Here is a 16,088-nt window from a genome sequence, read left to right as displayed (position 1 = left end):
GTCTCACATCAACTTATATATATCAATATGATATTAATACAAGTACAAATGTGATATACAAATACATAATTTGTATAAATAAACGCGTATTTGTAAATATATATTTGAGATTTGAAAATATATACAAATAACATTTATAAATATAAAAATGTGACATACAAATGAATCAAGAATTTGTATAAATAAACGTACATTTTCAAAAATATTTTTGAGATTTGAATATAAATATGTTTGATTTTGTATTTGTATCATAATTGCATATGTGGATCGCTTTTGTGTCGGTGAGACATTCCTCCCACAAACCAGACGCACAAATAAATGTGACCTACACACTCCCCTGAACAACCAGCAGAGGGCATTGCAGCCAGAGCGGTCTGGGTCACAGAGCATATATGCAAAATGCCCGGAGTTCTCTGCACAAGAGAAAACGCACAACGGGCCTGAGCCAGCGAACATTAGCATTGTATTAGCCAATGCCAATTTATCCAGTTAATCTGAAAGACTGCTAGCTGCTTATGTTATTGTATTAATGCCGTTTAATGACCTTGTCCCGATGTAGATACTGATCTCTTATCAGGCTGCAGTGCCCTCTGCTGGTTGTTCAGGAGAGTGTGTAGGTCACATTTATTTGAGCATCTGGTTTGTGGGAGGAATGTCTCAACACAAAAGCAAAAAAGCAATCCGTCCATCCATTTTATAACGCTTATTCCCTTCGGGATCGCGGGGTGCGCTGGAAATCTCAAAAATATATTTACAAACACATTTATGTATACAAATTCTTGATTTGTATGTCACATTTATATGTTTTATTTAGATATATTTTCAAGTCTGAAAAATATATTTACAAATACGCATTTATTTATACAAATGTATTTGTATGTCACATTTGTATTTGTACATTTAATATATGCATATGTATTGTATTGATATAGATATAAGTTGATGTGAGACAATTGTACTTCCATAGATGTTAGCCACGCCTACATTTTTAAAGCACACAAGTTGCATTCATAAAAGTAGGAAGTTCCAGTGAAAGTTTAACTAAGTTTGGGACATGCGTAGATAATTGTGGAAACTAGTACACAAAGCTCATTTTGTAGTCAAATTCAAGACTTACCATCTTTTTTTTTTTGCTCTATTAACTGTAGCAACTCAACTTTAAATCACAATTCATAAAAAGTAAACTTATGAATAATCAGGGTCTCTGCAGGTTTCAACATGTCAAATGTAAGACTTTTTTTTGGGACCATCTACATTTATCTTCGTGGCATTTCAGAATCAGAATCGTTTTGCCATTGTTTGAGAATGGGTTCACAAACTAGGAATTTTCTTGGTGCAAACGTGCGACATAAAACACATATTTGGTAATAAAAAGATCTGTGACTGAGCTATCAGATAGACTTAGAAGGAATTAAAGGATCAGCATCTTTTGACACGACATACCCCGGATTTTTGACTTTTACATTATCATTCACCACAACGTTTACAAACGCTTCCCTCCTCGATGGCTGCACATTCGGGTACTAAACACTTTATTCGTTTCCACCCACCGGCTTTAAGCATGCATCAAATTGATCATTCAGGAGGCAAACAGTTGAACTTTTACTTACCCATCTTATGCAAGTCATTTGGCTTTGCTGTGGGCTCTTGTTTAGTTTTGTCCGCTGCTATGCTTAGCTGTAACACTGGTGGTGCTCAATAAATTGACAGGCCAGCACAGGTAGCCTACTTTCCATTTTGTATTACGTTTTAGCCTCATCAAAAAAATGTCAAATAGAGTGAAGTTTATGCAAGTTTTAAATAAATCAATTTAAGATTGAGAATTTTAGACATTTTAAGGCCTTAAATTCAAATTGGATTTAAGACAGTAGATACCCTGAATAATGAATTTGTTGGTTAAAATGCTTTATCCATTAGTCATCGAGTTGCATTTAAAAGCACATCAGATTGGATTTGATTAGTTTTTATTATCTCTTCGGGTCATTTACAGACTGGTCCATTTGGGAGTCAGTTGAATTGGACAAGAGGGTCACATCTGTCTCCGACTGAGCGACAGGCCACAGGTCTACATCCAGTGTGGAGTTGTCTTCCTGTCCACCCTCTGGAAAGATCACGGTGTGTTCAGAAGGTCCACTTTCATCTTCCTCATCATCTATGATTAGAATCAGGTTATCACTCGTCATAGAAGTGAAGAAAATACTGTTTTACCTTCTAGGTAGTTGGAGAATTCCTCAAGAGGGATGTCATCTTCATTGTCAGAAGTCAGCTCTTCATCCTGGTTTGATGTGACCAGACCGGGAAGTAGTCCCTTCTCCAGGTCTAAACATGGAAGCACACTTTAGCAAAGATAACCAACTTCAGTGTTTTTCAGCCTTTTTTTGAGCCAAGGCACATTTTGCATTGAAGACATCCAGACACACCAGCAGAAATCATTAAAAAAATTAAACTCAGTTGACAGTAAAAAGTAGTCGCAATTAGGGATGATACTCGAAACCGGTTTTCCCGGTTGTTCGATAAGAAAAGAACCGAGTCCTCGGACTCGAATCCCTTTTTAAGAACCGGTACCCGTTATCGAGACCACTATAGTAAAGAAAAAGAGTTGGTTCTTTATTCGAATCCCTCGGAAAGAATCACATCCCGACCAGAATGCCCCTTGAGACATTACAAGAATTTACGCCACGTAGCTCAGTCATTAGGCGCAGATAGGGAAAGCAGGAAAAACAATGGAATAATAAAGTTCAAAACAAAAGGTATAATCCAATGAATGACTTAACGGAGATTTGAGCAGGGTACAAACACATGTACACTTTTACGACCAACCGGAAACATAGCAACCAGGCTAGCAACGCACCTCCTTTACGGCAGCTGTCACAACGTTCTTAAAGCAACCGCAGCACATACATATATATATATATATATATATAAGACATCTCCCTTTTTTAACTTTTGTTTTTATTTCCTTGTAAACAAAATCACACTGTATATGTGTTGAGTCTAATTATAAATAATGCAGACGAGGAGTGTTGGCTGAGTTCTTGACGTTTACTTTCACGGGTGACGACATGCAACAACACTTTTCGGGGCTACCGCGCATGCTCGTCACTCCCGTTGCATGCTGGGTAGTGTAGTTGTTGAATTCCCTAGCTCATAACATCACATCTTTCCCCCTATAAAGAAAGATTATAACTCAGTGTATTTCTTTTTTTAGCTTTAACTTTTCATTTTTTAGCATTGTAACCACATTTGCAAACAACTTTTCTCTTCATAGAATTTTCTTTCAATAAAGAACTAAAGTGCAAAAATGTCAAAGCATCATAAACAGTTATGTCAAATAGCAGAAGTACACTTTTTGGAGAGCTGTATTATTTTCAGTTTTGTGCCCAAGGGACTGATTTTATTTAACACTATATTATTACTTATACACCTATAGTGATCACAGAGACAGGTTGTTTTTGTGATACTGTATATTTTTGTTTTTCTGAAAAATCCCACTTAATATACTTTGGGTAACAGTCAATATTTATTTTTTTTATTTTAGGGGGGCAACAGTCAATATTTATTTATTAGATTTTATTTTTTTCTTATATAATAAAAGTGAGCTTTTGTTAAACCAAATAAGTTGTTGTATATGGAAAAAAAAACACACTATCTGGACTCGATAAGAGAATCGATAAGGAATCGGTTCGATAAGAGGATTCGATAATAGGCTGAAACTCGATAATTTCTTATCAAACATCATCCCTAGTCGCAATTGTTGGATATTAATTTAAAACCTAACCAAGCATGCATCAATATAGCTCTTGTCTCAAAGCAAGTCTACTGTCACTACCCGTGACTTAGAGTTTTTGCGGTTTTCCTGCATGTAGTGTTTTAGTTCTTGTCTTACGCTCCTATTAGTGCTTTTCCTGCAGCAGTTTCATGTCTTCCTTAAAGGCTATTCCCTGCTTTGTTTTAGCAATCAAGACTATTTAAGTTGTTTCAATCCTTTGTGGGGACAAGTCATGTTCGGATGTACATTGTGGACGCCGTCTTTGCTCCACAGTAAGTCTTTGCGGTCGTCCAGCATTCTGTTGGTTTACTTTTTTGCCAGTTCGGTTTTAGTTTTGTTCTGCGTAGCCTTCTCCAAGCTTAAATGCCTTTTCTTAGGGGCACTCACCTATTTGTGGTTTAGCATTAGATACCTTTTACCTGCCTCTCACCGTCTAAATATTGTGATCACAACAAACCATCGTCTCACACGATGTGTTCCTGACACCTATAAAGCAATTAGCTGCCACCTACTGATATGTAAGAGTATTACACGGTTACTCTGCTGAGCTCTAGACAGCTCTGACAATTGCAGACTATAATTACTAGTTTGCAAAAAAATGTTTTAAACCTAATAGGTGAAATTACGTAGTCTCCCATGGCACACTAGTAGTAAAACACTGATTTACTTTGGGTTGAAATAAATTACCCTGTCTGTAGCTGAGGCCGCTCTTCCACTGGCTGCCATACTGAGGTCTGCCGAACTTCTGGAGGATTGGAGACTGCTCTTCCTCAGGAACCATCCAACTCTTCTGCTTGGCCGGCAGCACCAACATTGGACCCACTCGCGCCTCGTCTTCCCAAACTGGAATGGATTAGAGTTACGGAAAAAAGGCGCACCAGTTACATTGCGGGAGCCGCGACTATACCGTTAGCAGGAAGTCTGCTGCTCCTCCACTGCGGTTGAGACGCGTCCATCTTGCTGAAACCCCGAGGACCGAACTTGGCGGGCTTGTTGAGAGTTTGTCCGACGTCGCTTTGACAATACCCACATAAGTAGTCGTTGCCGTCAGCTGACCTCCACCTAGAAATTAAAATCTGTTCACACACCTTTTCATCCATGCAAATTTAAGCAAATACTTTCCTCCCGTTGACGAAAGTGCAGGCTTTGTTTGGCACCTCCGCATCAGTGACTGGCACCGCGTTCAGGTGGCATGTGATGTAAAGCTGCGGGCAGGAAGCGGTCATCTTATACCACGAACCGCAACACAAGTTCGCTTTGGAGAGCAGGAGACACTAACCTCTCCTCGGTCCTCATTGTGGAACTTGAAAGCGTCAATGACCAACTGGAGCTTGTCGTCTTGTGTGCGGACTACGAAATGGGACTTGGAACCCGGAAGCTTGGAATCCAGCAGGCACCTATTCAGAAGTAGGAGTCAGCATTCCATTTAAATGAGTTATACTTTTATAGCGCTTTGACACTATTTCCACATTCACACACTGATGGCAGGAGCTACCATGCAAGGCCCTAACCACCACCCATCAGGAGCAAGGGTGAGGTCGTGAGTTCTAACCCCGGCCGAGGCATACCAAAGACTATAAAAATGGGAGCCATTACCTCCCTGCTTGGCACTTAGCAAGGGTTGGAATTGGGGATTAAATGGACGAATAGGACAGACAAGTCATTGTTTTGTCTGCTCGCGGAAAACAAACATCCTAATCTACAATTTGACTCCCTCGAATGGCCCAAGACAATTGGGCACACGCACACAACCCCCCTCCCCCAACCCCCGCTTGTTTCCCCTCGGGGTGATGTTTGGATGGCAGCGCTTCATAGCAGCGGTCGCCTTCCAGGGCCCCAACTCCCCACCCCTCTGTTGAGTTTGTTGTGATTAAATGTAACGTGTTTACGTGTGCATTGCATGGAGGTTTTTTCCCCACTCTAGACTAGGCATCCAGTCTAGATTGTATTTTTTTACCTTTTCCCCCATCTGATGGGTCGCCTTATGGCGACCCATCAGCGTTCCTGTTCTGTAACCCTGTACACTGTTTGTCTAATCTTGAACGGGTTTGTGCTGAAAACAGAGTTTTGTTGTACTTGTGCAGTGACCATAAAGACTTATCTAAATCACCAAAATGATTCCTGAGCGTGGCCACCGCTGCTGCTCACTGCTCCCCTCACAGGGGGATGGGTCAAATGCAGAAAATAATTTCACCACACCTAGTGTGTGACTATCAGTGGTACTTTAACTTTAAGTGTCTTGCTCAAGGACACAACATGACTAGGTTGGTAGAAGGTGGGGATCGAACCAGGAACCCTAAGGTTGCTGGCACGGCCACTCCCAAGTTAAGTTGGCATTGCCTCCGGCAACTCTGGATTCAGTTAGCAAAGCTATTCATTCCAAGTAGAATTTTCTCATCCTGACACTATTGTAGATGGGCTCAGGTGTACCTAATAAAGTGGCCACAAGGGCCGCCGGTTCAGAGACGCTCACCCGTGTTCGATGAAAACGTAGCGGGGCACGGAGTGGATGTCGGGCTGCAGCGTGGCCACGCAGCTGCTCAGGAACACACGGAGCCCCATGTGGTGCCCCACTCGCACAGAGGCCTCCATGAACATGGACTCTCCCAGGAAGTAGACGTTTGAGCTCCTCTCAGACTGCCAGTCATCTGCAACGTGAACGTAAACATTTAATGACTCAAGGGCTTTGAGCGGCGTTTCCAACTTTTGTAAACAGCAACAAATCTGGCAACTTTTTTCCCACGGTTTTATTGGAGGCTCTTACGGTCCTCAACGAGCAGTGGCGGGTGCTGCAGTTAGCCCCGCCCCCATTCCAAAACACCCACAGGCGGTCAGTCTGCCGAGATGCAAAGCTGCCGCTGTTTTCGCCTTAGTTTCAAGAGCAAGATTATATAAATATTTCTTCACTGCCAAGGGACGCTAAAATTCCATTCCCATGGTTCATGTTAATGAGCCAGTCAGTAAATCAGTGTCACACCCTCCAGTCTTTTGAGCAAGTTTGCTTTATGTTTTCATTGAATTTACTTTAAAGAAAACAAGCCAAGAATCAGTTAAACTTTTCTCCCAAAACATCCATTGCAAACAATTGTGCAAGTGAGATATCTTGCAACTTCAAGGACAGTCATCCAGGTTTACCATGAATTGATTAACGTGGACCCCGACTTAAACAAGTTGATAAGTGGTCAATTGTACAGAATATGTACTGTACAGTAAAAGTCTCAATCCCATTTTTCCTTACTGAAGAGTTGGCAACAATACCTGCTCAGTGGCTTTGTGGTTAGAGTGCCGGTAGGTTGTGAGTTCAAACCCCGGCAGAGTCATACCAAAGACTATAAAAATGGGAGCCATTACCTCCCTCCTGCTTGGCACGCTGCATAAAGGGTTGGAATTAACTATGAACCGCGGTGCATTATGGGACTTGTAGTCCGTGTTATGAACTGCCCAGTTTTGACATTACAGTCCAAAAGGCACATTGTTTACGTCTCATAGTTGCATGAAATATGGAAACTTTAAATCAGGGGTGTCAAACGTATGGCCCGCGGACCTAAGAGGATGAGTTTGCTAAGTATAAAAATGAGCTGAAATTTTTGAATGAAAGAAACTGCTGTTTTAAATGTGTCCACTAGATGTCACAATAGCAATTCTTTGTAGATGCTACATATGTACAAAAAATAAACCACATGTTAGTGCACTAGTCGAGGAAAATGAGCCAACTACAGAAATAACACTAATTTGATTATTTTTTTTATCTTGATAGATTGAAAATTAATAAATTGACTTATGAACATTACATGATTTATTCAGAAAGTATAAATAACTACTAGCCACAACATGCAAGTGTAAAAAAAACATCATGATTTGTCCACTTTCAGAATGTGCTTGTTTTATTTAAATTTTTTAATTTTTTTTAAACAGTCTGTAGTTTCCTTTTTTTTAATAATTTATGCCGTGATTTTACCAGTCCAGCCCACTTGGGAGTAGATTTTTTTCTGTGTCCCCGATCTAAAATGAGTTTTACACCCCTGCTTTAACCTCTTAAGGCCCAAGCTGATTACATGCTTTTTTATTTACCTTTGCCATTTGGGCTTATTGGACCCTAATTAGAATAAAAACTAAGAATCATAGTCCATAAGTACACAAATGTGTACAGACATGCAAATTTTTATTTTTACACTTTATTCCCCAAATTCCATTGTATGTTACACTCTTCGGACACCACCAGATGGCAGTATAAGTGTCCACATGAGTGGCCATAAGACCCCAATTCAGTAGTGTACACAATTTTGGAAATAAGAGCTAAAAAAGGTGCTGTCCACTAAGGCCTTTAGAGGTTATTAAAGTATTAGGCGTGTCATGCAAACAGGCAGTGGAAAGTCAGTAGCTATGAAACACAAACACTACATTAAGGGACTTTAAAATAATTTAGTCCTAAGGCCCACTTTACATAGTGAACTTAAATATGTAATGGGAAATATACCATAACAGGGTGTAAATAGTGCAATGATGAACCTACTTGACATAATTCTGAGGTTAAAGTCCAGAGATTCTACTGCAGCTTGCGTGGACCTGAAGGGGACCCATGTGGGAGAAAGGGAAGAACTGGATAGACTGTAGCGCCTGTGGAGAACCAGAACACATTAGAACCGCATCATCATGTAAAAAAAGACAAAAACACACCTTTTGTAGTGACACTCGATTGGAATGACAGCCTCGTCCATTCGGATCAGACCATCAGGTGAAGGAGCAGGAGTGTAGATGAGCAGGTTGGTGTAGACCAGAGACTCCTCGTTCATCTGGGGACAAGATCAAGTCAGCACCAGTTTGGATCAAGTTGCAAACTTCAAAAAAGTAATTCTTTGTTACCCAGTATTTGGTGCCACAGTCCAGCAACCTGACAAGAATCCTGTACTGGTCCACAGCGGATGGTGTGGCCCTACAGAAGTCTTGATCGTGATCCACCCCGAGACGCAGCTCAAAGCTATCGACGGGCGCCCCCACGCCGAACAAGTCAGCTCGAATCAGGATCTCCAGGGAGTCCGGGTGGCAGGTCACACTGACCGTGTTGAGAGGCCGCCGCTGGTCCACGGGAAGCTGTTCGTGGTCGCGTTTGGAGGCCGCCTGGTGACGCCCCGCAGGACTCTGCTTGGAGAAATGGTCCAAACGAAGAGACAGAGACGAAGACGAGAGCAGCAAAAGGAGCAGAGTCAGGTGGACAGGTAAAGACGCCATACCTGACGGTCTCAGCACACCACAGACAGCTTGACCTTCAGTCTGCTGGCCACCTTTTTATGCTGCAGACAATCAGGCCACACCCTGCTCACCTGAGGCCACACCCTGCTCACCTGAGGCCAATTACACACTAATCACACACACACTTCCTTCACTTGGACACTTCAAACACACACATTTTATTCTTCTTCTTCTTGGACTGTTTGACAAATAAAATATATTTCAATCACTAGCTAGCAATTGTATATATTTAACTCAGCTATCAACTATTAGATCAGATTGAAAATGTGTCTGGTTGAACAGGTAACAATGCTTTTAACGAGCTAACATATAGGATTAAAAAAATATATATTTTTATTAATATTATCAATTTTTATAACATTTTTTTAGTAATTATTATTTTAATTTCTTTTAATTTTGGATTTTCTCTTGTTCAAGTAAGCATCTCTCAATGGATGTGTGAATGTGTGAGGGAGTGTGGGGTTGTTTTGTTTTGTTAGTTTTTTTTGCTTTGTTTTTCCTCTGTTTGTTATGTTTTGACTTTTGTCAATTTTGGAAAATAATTAAAAAACAATTTATTTTTTTTAAGCAAAGAAACAATGCAAAGAAACAATGTACTAATATGATCATCTTCAAGAAACTCTTCAAACTTAAAGTGTTTACAAAGTACAAAGAAGAAGAACCATGATAAACATTCTGAATTTATTGCATCCAGCCATCCATCTTCTAGATCAGGGGCCCGTGGGCCGGATCCGGCCCGCCAGCGTCCAAAATCCAGACCGCGGTAAGTCCCAAGGTAAAAAAAAAAACCCTGTTCTAGATAATCTTATTCATCTCACCATATGAAATAGAACTTACTTCACTAATTATTATTTATTTATCTATTTTTAATTTGTATTACTTATGGAGTGCATTGTGTATAAATTGAGAACAGGAAGTGAACAAAAGTGTTAGCAACTGCTATGTAAAGGAAAAGGGGTAGGATTAAGCTCTGCTTCTTCCTACTCCTTTTCGAACATGTTGAAAAGAGAAACTGGAAATTGTGATGTATCATGTTGTATGCATGCATGTTCCAAATAAACTCAAACTTAAATCAATTAATAATTGTAATTTAAAGTCTATGTTTTGGATTTTACTTTGTTTTATATTTAATACATTTTTAAATGTCATTTTGCCACGAAGACATGCATTATAAAATATTAAAAGCAACAAGAATTAGAAATAGTAGGAGCAGAAATAGGGAATAATAATTTTAAAAAATAGGTATAAAGTGCTAAACTTCTATAAACCATGCAAGAAATTACAAATACATTAACTAGAAACCACAGTTGAGCACTGGAGTGGCAATATCATTTGGTGTGGTGACTTTAATGCAGTGTGTGGTGAAAGCAAGCGTGCAGAGATGCAATTAAAGAACATAATAAAGCATTAAGAAGAACGCATAATTTATGATATGATCCAGTAAAAGAGGCAACAAGCTAAAAGTAAAGTATGTTGTAAAAAGACCAACAAAAAAAATGAACTATCGGAGAACATTTTGTCAATCAATCAATAGAACAACTCCATTAGGCCAGGTGTGGGGAATGATCAAGAACATGTCAGGAGTCACAAGTGAACATAAATATGTGATGAAAGATGGGACAGTGTGTGGGAGGAAATAAAGAAAAAGCAGAACTTTTAGCAAAAACATCCGTTAAAAGTGCAGAGCGATGATAGAGAAATAAAAGGTAAAGAAAAAACTAGTTTAAGTATTGGGGAAATGACTAACGATAATGGCTTTAGAAACACTATAGATATGTTCTATGAATGAACTGGGTGGAATATTGAAACGACCCCAGGAAAAGACGAGGTGAGTTACCACATGATCCAAAAAAATTAAATAAACTTAGATAACATGGGCAAATTAATGATTTTGAAATTAGCACGGTGGAGCAGAGGTTAGTGCATGTGCCTCACAATACAAAGGTCCTGATGCAAAATGATTACTTTTTCATATAAAATTCTGACTTTTATCACAATATTGCCAATTTTTTTTTGTTGTTCTTGTAAAATAGTGACATTTTTTGAGTAAAATTGTGACTTTTGTCATAATTTCGCCAAGCAAAATTCAGATGATTATAATATTGCCAAAATCTTAAAGTTTTCTTACTAAACTGCAATTTTTGTCGAGTAAAGTGACGACTCTTTTCATAAAATTGCCAACATTTTAAGCTTTTCTTGTAAAATTGCGACTGTTATTGAGTAAAATTCCTACTTTCATCGTAACGTTGCACAAATGTTCAGTTTTTCTTGTAATGTTTTGACTTGCGTTGAGTAAAATTATGACTTTTATTATAATACTGAGGCAGCACGGTGGGACAGGGGTTAGTGCATGTGCCTCACAATACGAAGGTCCTGAGTTGTCCTGGTAGTTGCTTATTAACATGGAGATTAGTAACACATTGGCTGTTAATTAGTTATTAAGTACTTAATGCCTTATTCTGCATGGCCTTATTATACAACCAGTAAGCCATTAACTAAGAGTCTTCCCTAACCCTAACATATTGGCTGTTAATAAGTACTTAATGACTAATTAAGTACTTAATGCCTTATTCTGCATGGCCTTATTATACAACCAGTAAGCCATTAACTTAGTCTTCCCTAACCCTAACCCCAACCCTATGTTAATAAGCAACTAATTAATGGTTCATATGTTCCCCATACGAAAGTGTTACCGAAAGAAGCTGTAGTAATTCAAATATGCAAACCAGGAAGAGGCAGGTAATTATAGACCGATAGCATTGACTTCAAATTTAAGCAATGTTATAGAAAAAATGACTACTTAAAGACTGGTATGTTATGAGTCAAAAGAAATAAAAAACTACCAAAGTGGATTTGGGAAAGGAAGAAACAGTGCAGTTGGAAGAGGAAATTAGAAAGAAAGTGTAATTGCAGTATTTTTTGACACAGGGAAAGCTTCAATGTTGTGGAAACAATAGTTGCTGATAACATTTAATACATTTGGGATTAAAGGAATAATGCACAGATGGATAAAAGACTTAAGTGGAACAATTTTAGTAAAAAATAGAGAATGTTACCTTCTATAGTGACAGGAAACGGGAATAACAGCTTGGGTCAGCCTTGTAATGACATGACGGCGTTGAGGTGAAAAGGTCAGATGGTTGGAATAAATAACGGAGTCGTCGGATAACTACAGATGAAAAATAAAAACACAATTTATACATCGTTAAGGTTACACAAAATACTACTACTATGAGGAATATAGATGTTTGTTACACTATTTTAGTGATTCTCAAACGGTGGTACTTGTACCACTAGTGGTATGTGGGCACCATCTAGTGGTACACTAAAGAATCAATTAAATATTTAAACAGTGTTAGTGTTTAAACTAACGTTAAAGTGGCGGGTCGTGCGTTTCTCACCTAGGCCTTCGGTGATGTCCTACTAAGTTAAGACTTCACCTCTCAAAATAGCGTAATGGATGTCACCACATGGACACGGCTGGAGATACTATACAGAAACACACTTGCACACTACTGAGCATTGAAGCCCCTCAACAGTGTACAAAAGGGGTCTATTTTTCGGCTTGTTTAACATTCAATAAAACCGCTTCAGCAATTAACATATCTTACGTGGTACTGTCAAAATTAAAAGATTTGTGTAAAAGAAATGAAACATGAAAAAATTAAGAAATATCAATCAATCAATCAATCAATGTTTACTTATATAGCCCCATATCACAAGTGTCTCAAAGGGCTGCACAAGCCACAACGACATCCTCGGTTCAGATCCCACATTGGGGCAAGGAAAAACTCAACCCAGTGCGATAACAATGAGAAACCTTGGAGAGGTTGTGAGTTCAAACCCCGGCCGAGTCATACCAAAGACTATAAAAATGAGAGCCATTACCTCCCTGCTTGGCACTCAGCATAAAGGGTTGGAATTGGGGGTTAAATGAACAGACAAGTCATTGTTTTGTCTGCTCGCAGAAAACAAACATCCTAATCTACATTTTGACTCCCTCGAATGGCCTTGACGCTGTGAAAACAGGACAAGGCTGTCCTGAAAAACACCCCCGATGACACCTCAATGATGGACGCTTTTGACCTCCCTCCCTCCCTCCCTCCCTCCTCAACGACACCTGGAGTTGAACTTTTGCAGATCGGCCTCAGTCTATAAAAAACATTACATCATCACACCCAAGACAATTGATCACCAAAAAATGATTCCCAGGCGCGGCCACCGCTGCTGCTTACTGCTCCCCTCACCTCCCAGGGGGTGATCCAGGTTGATGGGTCAAATGCAGAGAATAATTTCCCCACACCTAGTGTGTGTGTGTGTGTGTGTGTGTGTGACAATCATCTGTACTTTAACTTCCCAAGGGATTAAACAAGTTTCTATCCTTATAAAATGTCACATTTGAGCATGGGGCCCAATGGTATGGCTGTAGATGACCACAGCGTATGCCACTGGGTACCTTACAATAGTTAACTAGTTGAATTAACGTGCTCCAGTCTCAGGTACTTACTGATAACTGGGTGCCGCAGTCCAGCAGCCCGGCTTTGATGATGTAATTGGCGTCGGCGGCAGGGAGGGCCTGACACGCTCCAGAACCCGAATGCTCCGCACCGCCCAGAAAAAGCTCACCGGGAGACACGGGACGTCTCGATCCAAACACTTCGGCCATCACCTCTATGATCATCGACCTCTCCGTGCACGTCACCTGCACGGGTTGCCTTTCCTCATTCGTCGCGTCGACCTCGTCCACGCCGACGCCGGCGGATTTATACTCTCGGCCATCTTCGTCGACGACCGGTCCGTCCTTGAAGTTTCTGACTGCAGAGGAATGGGACAACAGCAGCACCAAAGACAGAAAGATGGTCAGCATTGTGTTGATTCCTTACAAATATGCTTCAGTGTGGAGTCAAATAGTAAGCTGGGTCTGAGCAATCAGGTCACGTGGGAGGACAGGTGCAAGTATTTAAGCAAGACTTGATCTGATTGGTTCAGTCATTCTCCTCCATGTTTACTTGTTCCTAAAGCCAGTTAAACATATGTGTATAAACATACCTGTGGACTAGTTTGCTCGCATTATTGTTTAGCTTTAGCATCTTGTGTGTAGAGAAGGTGGAAATATTTGTTTTGGGTAATGGAGTTTAACGACTCACTGTCGACATCTGCTGGACGTTAATGGAAAAGCAACCATTGATTTCTGGCTCGTTTCAAACAAAACGCCTAAAATCGCAAGCAGAAACAGTTCAATATAAAACTTTACATAAAAATACTGTAACCATTCGACTTTTCGTTCGTTCGTCTTACTCTATGTTATCAAGATGGCTATGATTGGCTTGTATTTAGGGTTCGGCGCCATTAAAGACACTACTCACCATTTGGGGACTGTTGACAACATCTGGGTACTGGCGCACTGCATTTTAAGGTACTTCCGCGTAGACACGCATGCGCACAAAATGCCAAGTTGGGAAGACGGCTGTAAATTTCCCACGGCTCTGGTTCAATTTCCGGTTGTCGCTTGTTTTTTTTATTTTTTATTTTATTGAACAATAAACATACATTTATAATTCACACAAAAGTCAAGGCACTTTCAACATCAATAAAAAAAAACGCAAACACAGATAGAGTATTAAATATGAATAAATATGAAAAAATATGAAGAAAAAATAAATAAATAAAAAAGGCAAAAAGGGCTACCTAAATCACTTTAAACGTTTTTAACAGAGATATCAATTTAAGGGCTTTTGTACTCTTAATCATTCTCCAAGACTTGATTGGGGCTGTCACTCGTTGCTAAACAGTTCCGGTGCTCTCGTTCTAATGGTACAAGGGATGTTTATGGAAGTAGAATTGTCTCACATCAACTTATATATATCAATATGATATTAATACAAGTACAAATGTGATATACAAATAAATAATTTGTATAAATAAACACATTTGTAAATATATTTTTGAGATTTGAAAATATATACAAATAACATTTATAAATATAAAAATGTGACATACAAATGAATCAAGAATTTGTATAAATAAACGTGTATTTGTAAAAATATTTTTGAGATTTGAATATGTTTGATTTTGTATTTGTATCGAATTTGCATATGTGGATCGCTTTTTTGCTTTTGTGTCGATGAGACATTCCTCCCACAAACCAGATGCACAAATAAATGTAACTTACACACTCCCCTGAACAACCAGCAGAGGGCATTGCAGCCAGAGCGGTCTGGGTCACAGAGCATTATATGCAAAATGCCCAGAGTTATCTGCACAAAAACAATCCACGTCTTTACAGAGACAATGCACAACGGGCCTGAGCCAGCTAACATTAGCATTGTATTAGCCAATGCCAATTCATCCAGTTAATCTGAAAGACTGTGCTAGCTGCTTATGTTATTGTATTAATGCCGTTTAATGACCTTGTCCCGATGTAGATACTGATCTCTTATCAGGCTGCAGTGCCCTCTGCTGGTTGTTCAGGTGAGTGTGTAGGTCACATTTATTTGAGCATCTGGTTTGTGGGAGAAATGTCTCAACACAAAAGCAATCCATCCATCCATTTTATAACGCTTATTCCCTTCGGGATCGCGGGGTGCGCTGGAAATCTCAAAAATATATTTACAAACTCGTTTATGTATACAAATTCTTGATTTGTATGTCACATTTATACATTTTATTTAGATATATTTTCAAGTCTGAAAAATATATTTACAAATACACATTTATTTATACAAATGTATTTGTATGTCACATTTGTATTTGTACATTTAATATATGTATTGTATTGATACAGATACAAGTTGAGACAATTGTACTTCCATAGATGTTAGCCACGCCTACATTTTTAAAGCACACAAGCTGCATTCACAAAAGTAGGAAATTCCAGTGAAATTTTAACTAAGTTTGGGACATGCGTAGATAATTGTGGAAACTAGTACATAAAGCTCATTTTGTAGTCAAATTCAAGACTTCCCATCTTTTTTTTTTGCTCTATTAACTGTAGCAACTCAACTTTAAATCACAATTCATAAAAAAGTAAACTTATGAATAATCAGGGTCTCTGCAGGTTTCAACATGT

At 39.3% G+C, this 16,088-nt stretch overlaps 2 protein-coding genes across 2 annotated transcripts; both read right to left on the bottom strand.

The window, feature by feature from the left end:
• Positions 1 to 1,947: 1,947 nt before the first annotated feature.
• LOC133642311 (zona pellucida sperm-binding protein 3-like) lies at positions 1,948 to 9,051 on the bottom strand. The gene is made up of 10 exons (XM_062036430.1): positions 8,633 to 9,051; positions 8,447 to 8,562; positions 8,283 to 8,386; positions 6,243 to 6,417; positions 5,049 to 5,166; positions 4,894 to 4,974; positions 4,677 to 4,833; positions 4,457 to 4,612; positions 2,209 to 2,319; positions 1,948 to 2,152 (listed from the first exon to the last, which is right to left on the bottom strand). Exons 1-10 carry the CDS (start codon positions 8,996 to 8,998, stop codon positions 1,968 to 1,970), a joined length of 1,569 nt encoding a protein of 522 aa, XP_061892414.1. The 5' UTR covers positions 8,999 to 9,051; the 3' UTR covers positions 1,948 to 1,967.
• Positions 9,052 to 9,090: 39 nt separating this feature from the next.
• On the bottom strand, positions 9,091 to 13,896 carry LOC133642312 (zona pellucida sperm-binding protein 3-like). The gene is made up of 3 exons (XM_062036432.1): positions 13,527 to 13,896; positions 12,076 to 12,188; positions 9,091 to 9,111 (listed from the first exon to the last, which is right to left on the bottom strand). The coding sequence occupies exons 1-3, from the start codon at positions 13,884 to 13,886 to the stop codon at positions 9,108 to 9,110; spliced, it is 477 nt and encodes a 158-aa protein (XP_061892416.1). The 5' UTR covers positions 13,887 to 13,896; the 3' UTR covers positions 9,091 to 9,107.
• Positions 13,897 to 16,088: the final 2,192 nt, after the last annotated feature.

This window comes from Entelurus aequoreus, linkage group LG25, assembly GCF_033978785.1.
Source record: "Entelurus aequoreus isolate RoL-2023_Sb linkage group LG25, RoL_Eaeq_v1.1, whole genome shotgun sequence".
In the NCBI taxonomy this organism is placed as follows: domain Eukaryota; kingdom Metazoa; phylum Chordata; class Actinopteri; order Syngnathiformes; family Syngnathidae; genus Entelurus; species Entelurus aequoreus.
The sequence above is the reverse complement of the archived record's forward strand: the minus strand, read 5'-3'. Positions and strand labels throughout refer to the sequence as shown.